Genomic DNA, 16676 nt, shown 5'->3' on the forward strand with positions numbered 1-16676 from the left:
CAAGAACAGCCCTGAGGTTATAGAAGAAATATCAACGAGAAAATGGATACTTTTGACTTTTGGGTTGAATCACATATTTGCAACTTGGGGAAGTAGATGTTACGTTCGTCAAAATTTCATTTTACAAATGTGAATGTTAGTAGTAAAGAGAGGACGAACTCAATTTGTATTTGCGGTCTTCGTGGACACAAATGTTTACTATTTCCGTGTGGAAATGTTTTTCGTTATGTCGAGTTGGATGGCGATTATTTTGAACAGTATTTCAATTTCTATCACGCTAGTCATCTTGTCACAACCAGTCTATCTTACGCATCAGGCTGCCAGTTGTCAAATCGCACCGAACAACGATTGATTTTCTCTGTATACGATGTTGTACTTGATATAACCCGATGACTCTGCGGTTTCACGTGTCACCGGTAATTCGCGAAATCGATGATCTTACGATTGCCGGGAGAAAACGGCGGGACACGCATCGAACAGTTTCATTCTTACTTTACAAGACGTTGGAACGTAAAATATGATTGATTACTGTGTTATTTTTCCTCCCTGTTTCCATGGTAGATGTAATTTACGATGCATGTTATTACAGCGTTTTAACCTTTATTACGCGGATACTTAGCGTGTAAATTCACTTAGCGGGGTTAATTAATCATTTTAAGAATTGATTGATACTTTAGTTCGCCCCGGCAGCCATGATTATTCAAAAAGAAAGGGGACAGGTTAAATCCGTGAAGAATTCCATTACAGCTGCGCCTTCGAATTGATAAACTTTCAGCGACGATGGGAAATGTTTATCACAATGATATGTTTAATATATTCTTCTAGAAGCAAACTAAACGTTGCAAAATCCAGCCAAGTGCACTGCAACTTCGCTCAAATTATGGTGGCTGTTACAATGACTCCGACTTACGCTTGGCACAAAATGGTGCTGGACAGATATCGTGGCAATTCGTCGAAATTATTATATCGTAATAATCCATCGAAATGCAATGAACAATGTTAGAACGATCTCCCTTCTATAAAGGTAAATATGCAAGTCGAATGTACTAAGACTGACTAAAAGGCAAAAGGACAAAAGAGATATGTTTTCTTGTTAATAAATAAAAAACTTTGTGAAAAGAAAAATAAACACTTTGTAACTTCACGATGCAAAAATGATTGAATAAACTTCTATTGTATGATACCAGCTGTCACGTTCACATTACTGCATTAGGGTAACACTCTTTCTCCCCAAGTCGTGCTATTATACCAAGTCAAATAACGGAACAAATTCGCTAGTAACAGTAGTTAGAATAAAAAAGAATAAAACGATTGGAATGTGTAGTGTTAATATAAAGAGACGTGATCAATTGCTTTGTATAGAAGCAAGGATACTCGTGGAGCGGATGTATCACATTATTTTCGAATTTTATGGCTCCTCCTTCGTTTAAACTCGCACGTAATCATGATCGATCGAAAAAAAAGAGGCGCAAAATGACGAAATTACTGCATTTACGTACAACCAAACAATTAGGTACACATTCGTTCGCCTTCGTCGATTTTTTTCCCCCGTATGAAATTATCTCCCGTTTTTGGTAGGTATAGCCAGGAAATTTAAGTCACGTTGAGAACTCATTTAGGTACCAAGCTATTGATCGTCATTATGCATACGTATCATGTACTGTGCTTTCGCGACCGTCAATTCAATTAACTTAACGTACGCGGGAATGCGTTCGCTGCAATTTTTTCTTCCTGCGTCGTTCTAGATTCGAGTAATCGATGCTATGAATTTTCTATAAGCACATTGAACAAATAGTAGGTGCTTTACGAAGAAAAGAAGAAAACAGGTGCGTTATCGGTTTGAATTATTCGTTCGTATTTCCTATTGTTACCGCCTCGATGTATAGTTACAATCTAGGTGCAACGCGGTCAGCGGCGATGGTCGGTCAATATTGTTGCCAGGAACAAAACAGCAGTCTCACCACGGGATACGGGAGAAGCCTAATTCGAAATATACTTATCATCCTTGCAAATTGCTTCATAAAGTAATTAATTCACTTAAACCTGTTTAATGGGCCTCCGATCACACCGGGCAACGGTGCATGTCTTGCCCTAAGTGGTGAACCACTTAATACTTTGGCTGCGAGTAACATTTCTTCTTTTCTTCTTCAACAATGCAATAAGAAACAATAAATTCACCTGCACAATAGTCAGATTCCCTTTCCCATTTAAACGTGCAAAATCAAGCTGCGAGCACTAGTCGAGTTTGTGCATTTACAACGTACAGAACCGGGTCCGAGAAAAATGTCATTTTTAATAGTTTTTAATAACCTTCTTGTCATTTGTCCTCATCTATTTTCACCGTCAACAAATATTTTACATAGTGTTTTTAACACAAAAGCGAAATATTTTACCTTACCGTTATCAAAATAAAAATATCTTATTTTCCGAAACTGCACATTTTATTCAAAATACTGTTTCGTCGAAACCGTAGACGACGGCCAATGCTTAAAACAATATTTAAAGTGCTTTACCTACGAACCGGTTCCTATCTCTACGAGTAGCCCTCGCTAACAACATCCACATGAAGTCATTCTGCTTCAAAGAATGACTTCGTCAAGACCAGAAGCGAGAAAGCTTGACAAAAATGATAATCGCGAAGATGATGTATAGGTATAAAAGACGATTTGATTTCGCGCGAATTTGCATAAACGTTCGGAGATAATGTTTATCTTGGTGGACCAGGCCGATCGTAAGTCGCAGGTCTGCTGTGCTTCTGATCCCGTGTAATAGTGCTCGTAGATAAAAAAAAATTGCATAGTAACGAAACGCGTGCGTAGTAGTGACCAAAGAGCTCTCGATGGGCGTGAATGGTTTAATTCGGCCCGGAGGCGGTCGGCAGAACCCCGGCTACCTGTCTGGAAACTATCGCGCCGTGGTGTTGGTAAAATTTTACAAGAAACAGGGCTCGTTCATCTCGATAGGGTGGGTAAATGTCGCGAGAGTATCCTTTAGGGGTCGTTAAAGCGGTGGCTTAAATAACACGCACCTTGGAAACAGAGAGCCCGGCTTGATCGACTGCAGGCAGTTCCGGCGACTACAGTTTCTCCAAGTTGTCGGTTTCTAACAGAAATTACCCGAAATTACTGGATTTAGACAACTGGTGGGAAGAGCTATCGGTACACACCGACTTCCCAGACGAAACCGCCTATTCTGCTTAATAATGAACGGCCATTTGCCGAAACAATGTGTTCCCCGCGATTGTTATTTAAATTATGTCCGAGGTTTCAACCAGTCTTAACCCCCCCCCCCTGACGACTTAATTTATACAAATACCTAACATTTCACGAATATTCACAATAATCTTCACATTTAGAGAGCAAACCGAATGATAGGCGAAAAATTGTTACCAAGGTTATTTGTTTTCAAGATTTCCAGGTCATCGCAATTTTTGTCATCGCGATGTATTGGTTAAGGTCAAGGCGAATCCAATGATCTATATAATATTATTACCTCCAGATGACCTTGAATACAAAAGATTCATAATTTAATAGTTTATTTTATCGTTTTATTTGCAATAGTCAATTTCATTTAAACCAGTTTTTCTTTAGCATTGAAAGAATGTGATCACAATTGTGGAAAGTTTAAAGTTTCAAAAGATTCAACTTAGATCGTTCTACAGATGCTAAAACACGTATTACTAACGAATGTTGTTTACGACTGTTGGACTCAACATCCCTTTAACACAAAGCCAGCCTGTCAGCCTTCTATTTGAATTGTTCAGCAAAAAACCCGAAGTTCTTTTTATCGCGCTCCAAGTAATCTCGGATTAAATTAACATTCGATTTAATAACTTGAAACTGTTAATCACAGAACAAACATTACTTATACGACGTTGATCCACAAAACGTTTTTCCGACGTGCTATGCAAAACTGTGTAATATAAGGTTGTAAACTAAGCCCGCGCCTTTACGACTATAATTTATCGATTCTACATACGCTAACTATCCACGGGCGAGTGACAATCCTGGTCATGTAAGAAAGGATAGTTGATACCCATGGAAATTATATAATTGACTAGAAAATGTCTTGGAGAAGATTTCGTAACAAGAACTATGGTTTACGATCTAATGTTTCAACAACCATTCTACTTGATGCAATTAATTATCCGCGTTGCCTGTGCGTCTTATTTTCTTCCACGTGAATAATCAGAATAATAGACTGCTGATTTTTATGCATTTATGACGAAATTGACTAGGTGAAATATAAAACGGTGAAAGATTCGAGAAATCTAATAATATTGTTATGTTCATTTCATTGTGAAAGAACTATTAGGAGATGAAGTGAATTTTTACGTAACTCCTGGTTCCCACAATCGATGCAGAACATTTTTAATTTGCGTAAAGATCTCTAAGTGTAGTAATGAATAATAACGACTGGATATTTGTTTGGATAACGTGTAGCTGTTCGAAATCGTTTCCGGCTGGTTTTATCTATGGAATTATTAACCTCTATCACTCGATGAAAATACCGCATCGGAGTTTGCGAGACAGACACAAACGATTTCGATTTATATTCTCACGGATTACCATTCGTTCCCCCTCTTCGGCCACCTCCTGTTGAATCAGGTTGTCCGCTACTGTCGAGATACACGAAGGGGAGACCTGGATACAACATTCTGGCATCGCGGTGAGACCAATATGGAAATGGATACTTTTTGCCTCGGATCTGGTATTTTATAAATTGGTAGTTCCATAGTTATTTGCGCGTGACTGAATTATTATACGGTCAGCTGGGCAAAGGTAGGCCCGGTTAATACCGTGCGATCCCCTGCGCTACCACTATATAAATTTCCATCGCGTGCTGTCGCCCAGCGACACTGCATGCCGCACGCTCGCAAATTACCGAATTATCGAGCCAATTAATGGAATACCCGGGCGTAGTAACGACCCCGCCAACGTCTTTGGAGGTCGAGGCACCCGGCGTTATTAGACGAGTCTTCATCTTCGTTGATTCATAAATTTTAATGCAACTCGCGGTCATGGTATGCGCACGCACACATGCTCCGGTTTTCATCTGAGAATAGCACTTTAATTTATGGAATGACGATACGCGCCAGGGATCTTACAGCGTGTTTCGTCCCTTCCCGCTACGACTCTTTTATGAAATTACCGATTTCGTTGCTGGCGATAAACGAACGCTACATTGACCGGGGGGACTCCTCTGACCGCGGCCAATTAGCTACTATCTGGGACAGTCCGAATCGCCAACCCTTTCGCGAAACTCACTCTGCACCGGATTCGCAGAAATACCGTCTTTATTTTACAATTGTCGAGATAGCAGACTGCGTTTTCGGACACTTACCGAGTGCACTCCAATTTGTCCGTGGAACATAAGGCAACGCGTACCAGCGACACTAGTTCTCTTCAGTTTTCTAGTTTAAGATATTTAGCTCGATTTTTCAGCAAACGCTACTTAACTCTTTGCGCTCGAAGATGTTTTTGATTGATTCCGAAACTATAACATTTTTTTACCTGAAATGTTTCCATTGTATGTAACGACTATCGAACTTCTGCTTGACACTCTACGAATGAAAGAAGTCGATTTCATTGAAATTGATAATTCGGATTCCCCCTCAAGTTTATGCTGGATTTGAAACGTCCGTTATCGGGAGGAACACTGATTACGCCAATAGTATTAGCAGTTTAATACTAAAGCCGTTCTATCCTTGTTTAACCGTTTCATACTCTCTCCACTCGGTATTACCAATAAATGGCTGCGATAGAAGTAAAAGCTAGACAAATCCACTTTCAATAATTGACGTCTCACTTGTAATTAGCGTATCGGCCCCTTCAATCTTGCACCTGACTTTTTACCCTGCAGCAGCAAGACTTATAAATAGGTTTTAGCGTTCATAACAAAAATGAAAGCGTGAAATATAAAACAGGAAAAGCATTGCAAGGGACTAAGAGTACCGTAACATTCTTCTCGGCTTGCCAGAGTTCATAAAAAAAATGAAACTTTTATATATGTCATATCATTAGAAAACTATCTCCCATGTAAAATTTTAAACGCAATCTCTCACGACGAAAATGGGAGCAAAGGTGATATACATATATTCGTGCGATTTTGAGTCATCCAGTTTAATAAGCTTAATGAGTTCGTAAGTATGCCATTTAAATCCAATGTTCGTTGCCCGTGTTGAGCATGCTAATTGACTTTTTCATCTCATTATCAATTAAAGTATCGAAAATGATCTCGTGTGAAAATATAATATGTTTAGATTTATCATAATGGTTGATGAATAAATATTGAAAATTATAAAGAAATTTTATGAGCAGCCTTGCAAACGTCCATTTAAAGAAACAGGAAACAATTGTTTGCTCATTTCTTCTTTCGTTACCTATTCATAAATAATAATCATTCTATTCATAATATCCCGCCTATCGTTTTGTCATTTTCACATTTCTTGTTTCGTAATTCTTTCATAAATGAACATCCACTTATTCCGTCCGATACCTAATTACATACTCCCTATCGTTTTGTTATTTACCCTTTTTTCATAATTCTTTCATAAATTAAATTTTGTTATTTTTACGTAAATATAGCTATCTCCCTTAAATAATTATCAGTGTTATAACTGATCCCTCGAAAATATCTGGGACAAAAATTAACAATGAAATCTTCTTTTGGTCACGACCACGTTGTTGCATTAAATGTGTTGAAACAAAAAATAGATATGTTAAACATAATTTGAACTGATTTCCCCTTCTCTTGGTATCCCAATTTCCATATATTCTGAAACAAAAATATTCGAATAACAATTGAAATTTAATTTTGCTGTAAGAAGTGAAACAATAAAAACACTGTGTACTACGCGATGCGTTCCCGCGGTCACTGTACTCGCAAAAATGACCCTATTGTTAGACCTCGCATTCTAATACGCCATGGGTGGCCACGGAGATTAAAAGAACCCGAGAAATCACGTGAGGAATCATCCTTTCAGGGTGGTTTCCGAATCCTAGAGGCTTAACAGATAATGGCGATACCTAAACGATGAAACATGAAAATATTGCACGCAATTTTCCCCTTAGAAAGCTCAACAAAATGAACTGCAAGGTTCCAAGAAGCATCGACGATCAATGATAATCGAATAACTTAAAACATAAATATTCCACCTTGGGCTTGAGAATGAGCTTGAAGGAGCAGAAGCGAAAATGTGACGGGCAGCGATCAGGGTTTTTAGGTTTCGTATAATCCACCTGCACGCGTGCGATGACACTCCGACACTATCCACCTGCCCGAGCGTCGTAACGCTCTTATTGTTCCATTAGTTACTATTTAAAAATAAGAGGATCGAAGAACCAAGGGAGTGCTTGACTGCGTCGCTTGTGAAAGGAATTGTTGTGAACAGCCAGGAATGATAAAATTAATTGTTCATTATCACAGCGATAGCTAGCAGTCGAAATCAGTCAAGTGTGAAACCATCGCTCGACCTTCAAGCGCAGCGTTACAGCGCGCTGGTTGGTTACGCTTCGTGGCGCACTTGAAGAGCTCTCTGCAAGAGTCAGTCGAGTTGGAGACTTGAGCAGGAGTGGACAGGTTTCAGGACTAAGTGGTCCACCTTGAGCTACCTTAGGTACCTTGAGCTACCTTGTGCCAACTCTGGGCTACCTTGAGCTACCATGAGCTATCTTCAGCTATCTTGGGCTACATCGGGTCACCTTGGGTATCTTCCGCTAGATTAGGGTAGAGCAAGGGACATTCAAAATTATCTTTGCCTACTTTAAGCTACCTCCAGGCGGACTGAACACGATTCAGTACTATCCTGGTCTACCTTGAGCTTGCCTCAGGTAAACTAAGTTTCCTTCACAACTACCTTTAACTGCCTTTAGCTACTTTAGCTATCCTTGCCTACTAGAACAGTTTCTTTTTTGGAATTTATTATCCCCAATCCTTATTAAAAAATTCCTACGAGAATACAATCTCGTGAAAATAAATTAATTTTTTTAGGACGTGAATATTTCTTACAAAGAATTCTACCTTGTTGGCCGGGTAACAAGTTTCAGCTAGTTGCCACCAGAAGAATGTTTGGCGCACGTGAACGAACGCACAATTGTTGACACGCTTCTAAACTACCGCGTATTTAACAGTATTTAATTTACTTAATGTTACACACTGTATCCTGCTATTAACCAAGATGTTAGTTAGAACTGCAGCAAATACAGTAAGATTATACTGGCGACTATGTGCATAATAAAATCTCAGGACTTAAACCGTTTGTTTTTAAATTGGATTCATCGATTGCACATCATTTAGTGTTCCCAAAAATTGTTACTTCCTAATATACTATTGGTAAGTAAATCTTTACGATTTCATGGAAATTATGTGCATGCTAATAAGGTGAACAGTAAACATAACCTATATTTTTCACGCTTTTCTCATCTGTCTCATCTTTCTGATTTGTATGTTGTAGATCCTGTCCGATTATGAATCCTGATATTGAACGAAAGGTCTTGCTGTATGAGACGATTATCAATGATGTATTAAAAGATGATCTTGCTTCGTTAGAGAAAAAGCTCGAGATTAAAAATGCAGAGATTGCTGAGTACCTTCAGCTAAAGTCCGTTATTACTACCCTACAAACTAATGAATTCGACAAAAGTGGTTTCAAGACTCAAGTAGACATTGGACAAAATTTTCTTATCGAAGCACATGTCCCTGATGCATCCACGATCATTTTGGAGATTGGTTTAGGACACTACTTGGAATTGACTTTAGACAGTGCCTTAGTAGTTACCAATGCACGAATCAAACTGCTGGAAGATGAACTCGCACTGTACCGCAAAGAGATTGCAAAGATATCTGCTCACATAAAGTTAATGCTTCTCATTCTGGGAAAAATACAGGGCATCAAAGAATAATTCTAATATTGTTACATATGTAAAATACACTTGTAAAATACCTAACTACTTTGCTGTATAAATATTATAATAGAGTTTCTACTTGTCTTTCAATTGTTACTTGAACTTTAAACATGTAGTACACAGGGGATTTGAAAAATCGCTGTAGAATTAGAAAGGAGACACTCCATTGCGCGAAGGAAAATTAAAAAGTTTGTTGCATAGGGCTTCATTTTTAACTATTACATCAAGTATGAATCATGAGTTAAGCATGTATAACACTTGGCTAGCACGTCAGCTTATGCCTCACCATTTTTACTTACCCAGATACCAGCGTGCACAGACAAGTGTTCAAAGTTGCAAAAAGTGGAGTCAGAAGCGTTGTTTTAACTTTCCTTCGCGCCAAAAATCGCCTCGACCTTTCAAAACGGAGCACGCATTTTCACAAATCACAAATTACATTGCAGCGTGTAATTCTGTAATTTTGGTACATAGTTTTGCACCAGAAGAGCTTGTACATACTGTCAGCTAATAATTAGACTGCGGATTGTATGCATATTATTCTGAACTCGCTAAAATTATTAAAGATAGAAATTTCTGTTTGCATTTCACGAAGGGCATTTTGATTTTGCATAAAAATCCGCAGTCTGCTAATAAACACCGACTTTTCGAAGACTCTGCTGCTTTTCTTTGTTTTCACCAATGACCACCGCTTCGCGTAATCTCGTTACGTGCCCTAACTGAATGCGAGCTGTACAATGTGCCCCACTAATTTCCTAGTTCGAACGTAACGCTTTTGTTTCCTCGTTAAACGTAATTGTAGGAATTTGCGAGGACCTTGTGCCCTGCTTATATACGGTAGAGGTCAACCGCGAGGAGATCAGTACGTTCTTTCGTTCTTCCGCGGTTTCCTCGGTGCTTTTTCGCATTTTCGCGAAGTGATCATCCCCGAATGTCGGATTGGCGTAGCATACCATGCGTGGAAAAACACAAGGAGTTCCTCGAAAAGCTTGCCACGGTCTTAATCGATTGCGCGTTCGAAAGCGTGTCCCGTAAAAATCCTGTATCGAGATGGCGAGAACCGGCTCACCTGGGGGACATCGTAAAGTTCGATGTGAAAGACGAGCCACGCAACCAGGATAATCTTTTGGAGATCGCTGACAAAGTCTTCAAGTACAGCATCAAAACCGGTCACCCCTACTTCATGAATCAATTGTTTTCCGGGTGAGGTCACGCTCGAAACGCAATTATTAAAAATAAAAATTTACCCTAAGGAATATTCTTTACTTTCCGATGCTTCAAATTCACTGTCACAAGTGCAAAAATTCACTCTAATTGTAGTTTTTATGAATTTAATTTCTATCACAATCTGCTTGCTGCGATTACCAAAAGTAAAAATTTACCCTACAGAATATTCTGTTTTTTGTTATGCTTGAAACTCACAGTGACAATTCACTCCGATAGTACTCACTTTTTATGATTTTCGTTCTATTAAATGTAGTTTGTTCTTTTACGCTTTTTGGACGATTGATTATGATTTTTAATAACCATCATTGAATTGGGATTATTTTATTACACTTTGAACGCAACTTTAACTAAATTCATTTTTGGCGATTTTTTGTTAGCAGTGAAACCTTAATTACCAAGGAATTTACTAGACATTTATATGAATTTTATATAATTTTGAGAAGAAAGAACAGAAAAAGTAATAGTTATTCTACGACAGTATTTTTCAACATATTCTGGGCCGACGTTTGTGCGTCATTGTTTTCGATTTCTTTCTATATTTTTAGAGAAAAGTTAGACGTAATCTCAATTTATCAATTCCATCGATTTTATTGTAAACAATTGTTAAATTTGCTTTTTAAAAACATTTAACGCTTTTCATTTCTTCCATGCAACTATTTATTTTGTAATATTTCACTAATAAATTATTTTATAAGCATTTTCTAATTCGTGTCTCCTAAGTTTTGTATAACATAAAGAATACTGATGGCACATACATGTGTATGTATTATTGTTCTTAGTAATTCCGATCTGAAAAATTTTTGAGTCAGATCTGAATTTAGTTTGCATTTGGAAATTAATGTTTCAAAAGTGAGAGATTTGTGGTAAAAATCATTTTGGCACCAGAAAATATACTCTGGTATAAATATTGAAACAAAGAAACAGTGAAAATTTAATTTCTCTGTAAATGTACGATAATATTTATTTTAATTCTGCCCCTTTTCATTTTACGATATTATTATTCTTTTCGTGGTATTTGTTCTTACTATCTTTTTAACCCTTTGCGGTCCGACGTATTTTCTTTCTTTTATTTCAGAACTCGTTAAAACATGTTCACATACTGCAATTGTTGTTAGACACCATGAAATTATTACATTATTTATGAATGTAATAAGTAACTACTGGCTCGATATAGGACCGGAAAGGGTTAAGAGAACTCGTACGGTTTTGAAAATATTTAATTGGCAAGTCCCTAGAGGATTTTCGAATGAATCATTGATACTTTGTTAATGGCTTTATTCTCGCGTGTACTATTATACGAATAATTTTATTTAATGCAGATTGGATCCCTATGGTTTAGCCGGACAATGGCTCACCGACGTGTTAAACTCTTCCGTGTACACTTACGAGGTGGCACCGGTCTTAACGTTAATGGAGAAGGCTGTAATTACGAAATTATTGAGCATGTTTTACAAGGAAGAAAATGGTACTACTGTCGGGGACGGTCTATTCAGCCCAGGAGGTTCTTTCTCTAATGGCATCGCCATTAATTTGGCCCGATTTTGGTTCAGGAAGACGACACAAGGTGTAAGTAATTTTTATAAGTAGTTTTTTTTCAGAAGTCCATTAAATAAAGAGACAAGGAAACTATATATTTTTTAATCCTTGAAAAATCAATGCTACGTTTCTCACAATTTGTGTACTATGCGATATTCTACTGACACCACAATTTTTAACACAAAAGATCTGAAAACATAATTCACAATGTCTATACTGTTTCAGTTAAAATAATTACATTCCCTTTTGAAAATATTGATTTTTAGGCTTCTAAACTATCGTTCGTTAATGTACTTTAATGTTAAGTACTGCGTGATGCATAATACATTTTTTTTTAAATAATTTTTCTTTATGTTGCATAACATAAATGTATCGATTATAAATGTATTAATACATTATAATATATTTATATGCCAGAATACACGCATACCATCCTCGAATTTGGTGCTGTTTACATCCGAAGACGCTCATTACTCGGTCTCAAAATGGGCAAACGTATGCGATGTGGAGGTGATTCTTATAAAAACTGACAATCTCGGTAGAATGGACGTCGATGATTTGAGATCTAAGATAATCGAGGAGCAGCAAAAAGGAAATTATGCCTTTTTGGTTTCCGCAACTGCGGGTAAGTTCAAGAACGCTACAAAATGATCGCGCGCGAGAAACTAAAAATGTAGAGTGTAAAAGAATAATTTTTGCTTCCAGGAACAACGGTCTTAGGTGCATTCGATCCATTAATCGAAATTGCGGACATCTGCCAGGAATTTAAGATGTGGATGCACGTGGATGCAGCCTGGGGAGGTGGCCTGATATTCAGCAAAAAACACAGTGTCCTTCTGCGAGGAATAGACAGAGCTGACTCCATTTTGTTCAATCCACACAAATTACTGGCTGTCCCTCAGCAATGCTCTCTGCTTCTGACCAAGCATCCAAATATTTTAAAAGACGCACACTCCATGCAGGCTACTTACCTTTTTCAAAAAGACAAATTCTATCCCACAGATTTAGATGTTGGGGACAAGTACTTGCAGTGCGGACGCAGGCCAGATGTGCTGAAATTCTGGTTCATGTGGCAGGCTAAGGTAATCGAGTTTATCAATGATATATTTAGTTGCACTATGCTTTTGCTTGCAAAGAATTTCTTGGCTTGCTTACAGCAGAAAATATTTTCCATGCAAGAAGGCCCCTTCCTTAAGCATCTTCCGCACAATGTGCTCAGAACATAAGATAAGACTTACTCGCATGACATAAAGGTTCTTCTGTCCCCCTTATTAATCTCTAAGTGTCAACCACTTATGCAAATTTCTAGAAAACTAGCCTTGGTAGCACTTTTTTCCCCCGATCTTCCTTTAATTGTCCACCTTGTACTTTGAGGCTTAAGCTGCAGCTGCGGTGCATTCCGTACAAGTTAAGGGTCTGCATGCCATATTTCAAGTGTTTGCCAATATACTTATGAATACATTATCTTCCCCTGGTACGACTGAAGAATGTTCATACTCTACGTATTCAGTGGATTTTCAAGATCATAAAAGAAGCTTCTAAAATCCTTAAAGGGGTTTGCCGATAGCTGTGCTTTTAGGCTTGGAACGTTCACAGTGCCTAGTCAGTCAAATATCTTCATGTAAAATAATTATGAACACAGTTTCGTTTCAAGTGGTGTGTTTTAAATAATGTTCTATATTGTTTGTATGAAGAAAATGCTCATAAGAGCACCATTCTTGCACGTACCAAAGCACACAATTAGTCCTTGTGTGGGTAATTCTTTATTATAAGCACATTAAAATAGCTAGATGACAATCTAAAAAAAAAATATAAATATTCCAAAATATAATATAAATTAACAGTGTAATAAAAAATTAAGTAATTCTCCCAAAATATATATCTATTTCAATGATAATGTTGTCATTCAGCAATATGCAGGTTACCACCAAAATTGACACAAATTATATTGTATTTAATTATGATTAGTTGAATAGAAATACCAAGTATGTTGTAACAATGATTGTCAATAGAGAAAATTATATTCTTTCATAAAGTTGAGAAATATTCTATTTCAATAATTCTATAAAGAGATACAGTACTCTTTCACTCTGTCATGATGTGATTAAGTTATAATTTAAATGTTATTTTTAATTTCATTGACTTAAAAAGCTTTTATTAATTTCCTATGACTTTTAGCAATGATATTTGTATTGTGTACACTAATATTATTGTATAATTATATATTGCGTCCTCATAGAGCACTGCCACTCAGTAAGCCACAGTCATATGTTTTACTCATTTTTATCAACAAGCGGTGTATTTGAATTACGATGTCTATTATATGACTTTGAGACAATATTTCGTTGTGGAAACAGCCTTTTTAAAAATATTTTCCGTTTTTTTTTTTAAATTATTGCATGTTATTTAAGAGTTATTATCATTATAATTTTGTTTTAGGGTTCTTCAGGTTTCGAAAAGCATGTTGACCACTTGATGACACTCTCAGCGGTTTTTAAAGAAGAAGTAGAAACAAGGGAGGCCTTTGAATTAGTAACAGATTCGTGTTTTATAAACGTTTGCTTTTGGTTCATACCGCCATCTTTAAGAAATCAGCATACATTGTACAATTATAAAGAAAGAATAAACAAAGTAAGTATAATAATGTTTATAAAAGACTATTAAAAGCAAGAAGAATATTTTTTAAATGAGATAATAGTCTCACTTTTTGCAATATTGAAAGATACGTAACGCTATAGATTTGTGCGCAGAATGTTTAAATTGCATGTAAATTCTTTCTACTTAATATCGAATGAAATATGTACTATTAACTATTACATCAAATTTAATCAGCGTTTGTAAACTATACATTCAATTAATTTTGCTATTTTCTATATGCGTTTATAGTAATATTTATCTAACGCTAATACATGATTTGCAAACCAGAGATCATGCAATGCCTTCAATAGGTCACTTATCTCTGCAGATTTCGAAGAATTATTTTTGCGAATGAGTTCATTTTGTTTTAAAATAAATAGAAAAAGGAAAAGACGCGCATATGCAGTTAATTGATTAAAGAATGAATATTTTTGTAATGTTTTTTAATAAGTTATAAAGCTGTTAATTTGACAACAGATATGGTAGAAACCAGTATTAACGTCTGCAGATAATTATCTTCCCTCTAATTTTCGTCTGTAGGTATCTCGGAGTAATCGATAAATGATATCTCCATTTTATTAGCAGTCGGTATACGAAATAGTATGCATGATAAATTAATTCCTGTTTGATAAACCTAACATATCTTGTTTGAATAACTAACAAGTCTCAGTTATTAAGGAACTAGGTCTTCAAATTATTATTATTGTTAATTAGGTTGCACCGAGATTAAAGGAGAAGATGATCAAAAGAGGCAGCTTAATGATTAACTATCAACCGCTTCGTGGAAAGCCAAACTTCTTTCGATTTGTAACTCAAAATTCCGGAGTGGACGTACAGGATATTCATTATGTCTTCGACGAGTTAGAAAATCTTGGAGAAAACATGTGATTTATGCATGAATATGCATCTCAATGTAAGAAAATCACCCAACAATTAATTTCCAAAAAATAAATAGAAAGCTTTATCGTCTTGTTGAAATCGCGTTCCCTTTTATCTTCGCCATTTTTCTCTATGCGCATCTGCATCTGTACCAATTAGGTAATGAACGATACAAACAATTTCCATGCTAATAAATCATATTAAAGATGAATTCCATGGAATGAAGTTTTACGTTCAGCACTAACAGTGGCTTTAATCAATTCTCGGCGAAAGAAATAACGAATTCCAACCACGAAAATCAATTCCTCTGGGTTAACTAGGCGAAACCTAGCAGCCAGTTGATCTGATTAGGTGGGGAACCGGCACTAAATTTCTGATGCCAAGGTATCTACGAAGTCAATTCGTGACTACGTTCGTCGCAGAGCCCGCGGCGTCGCGACGTACCCGACGACTAATCCTGGTACAAGTGACAGCATATAGAGAAGCCCTATGTATATCTATAGAACTGCGTTCATCCTATGTAGAACATAATGATTTGCAACCGTCACCGTATCCCAATCTATCGCGAAATTGAGCCTCTCCATCGTATCTTTAAATAAATCGCCCCGAGGCAAAAATTTAATCCTGATCCACTGTGCGATCACTTTGTGGTCCACGCGTTGCTTTGGACACTAATTAATTTTCCGAAAAGCTAATGCAATTTCTACGTTGAGTTCTCAATTTTTAGACTTTCGTATGTAGGTTTTAGAATATTTTATGCAGAATAAAAATTGTCTGTATTATTTGCCAGTTACAGGAACTACATAGGCATTTTTAAATTTCTTGAATATTTTCACTGTTGTGCACTCGATCCAACCATTTTTGCCAGAAATGCGCAAAATCCGCAGCTACTCATATGTTATACGCACTATTATGGGATAACTACATATTTTATTTTTTAAGAAATATTTTGCTTATATATTCAAAGCAGGATTGAGTTAGAACCATAATTTTATACTTTTAGTTTTAATTGTCAATCGCAGTGTTTTATGTTCATGCGTTTACGGGATTATTTGAGGAAATGAGATTACCTCGACACGTTCAACGACTTTGTAACACTTGCTACATTCTTGCGGCTTTTTAAAACATTATTGGTCAATCAAAATGTCTTGCTGTACTGATGTACGCATAAATAGTTCCCTCTTTTGATTCAATCATAAATATGATTTACTATAATATCTAATATAATTTCAATTAAGAAATAAATATTTTTTAAAAATATAAATATTTTAGATTTAATTAGCGCTTATTTCTTTAACATTATATCTGCTGCTAAAGCTGCTGAAGTTTAGCGACATCTATGAAAACTTAAATTAATGTATTCTATTGCTTAAAAAAGCGTGTTGTTTTATTCCTATAATTTGTCAGTTACAGCCCAATTTTTATTTGTAGTGTTAAGACATTAATGATGTGAAACCATGACGTATTTTTTCGTGATAAATGTTTGATCAAGCT

At 36.5% G+C, this 16676-nt stretch overlaps 2 protein-coding genes across 2 annotated transcripts in view; both read left to right on the top strand.

Annotated features, from left to right (window-relative positions):
* Positions 1-9558, top strand: part of Uxt (Uxt prefoldin-like subunit) — a 37975-nt gene extending 28417 nt beyond the window's left edge. Inside the window, exon 2 of the mRNA XM_076789070.1 lies at positions 8456-9558. Coding sequence (XP_076645185.1) covers positions 8456-8903 — 448 coding nt within the window. The 3' untranslated portion in view covers positions 8904-9558. The remainder of the gene's footprint in view (positions 1-8455) is intronic.
* A 34-nt stretch (positions 9559-9592) lies between these two features.
* Positions 9593-15281, top strand: LOC143354757 (cysteine sulfinic acid decarboxylase). Its single transcript, XM_076789053.1, has 6 exons — positions 9593-10106; positions 11450-11696; positions 12084-12291; positions 12372-12748; positions 14106-14297; positions 15018-15281. The coding sequence occupies exons 1-6, from the start codon at positions 9835-9837 to the stop codon at positions 15189-15191; spliced, it is 1470 nt and encodes a 489-aa protein (XP_076645168.1). The 5' UTR covers positions 9593-9834; the 3' UTR covers positions 15192-15281.
* Positions 15282-16676: the final 1395 nt, after the last annotated feature.

Source organism: Halictus rubicundus, chromosome 6, assembly GCF_050948215.1.
Source record: "Halictus rubicundus isolate RS-2024b chromosome 6, iyHalRubi1_principal, whole genome shotgun sequence".
Taxonomy (NCBI): Eukaryota; Metazoa; Arthropoda; class Insecta; order Hymenoptera; family Halictidae; genus Halictus; species Halictus rubicundus.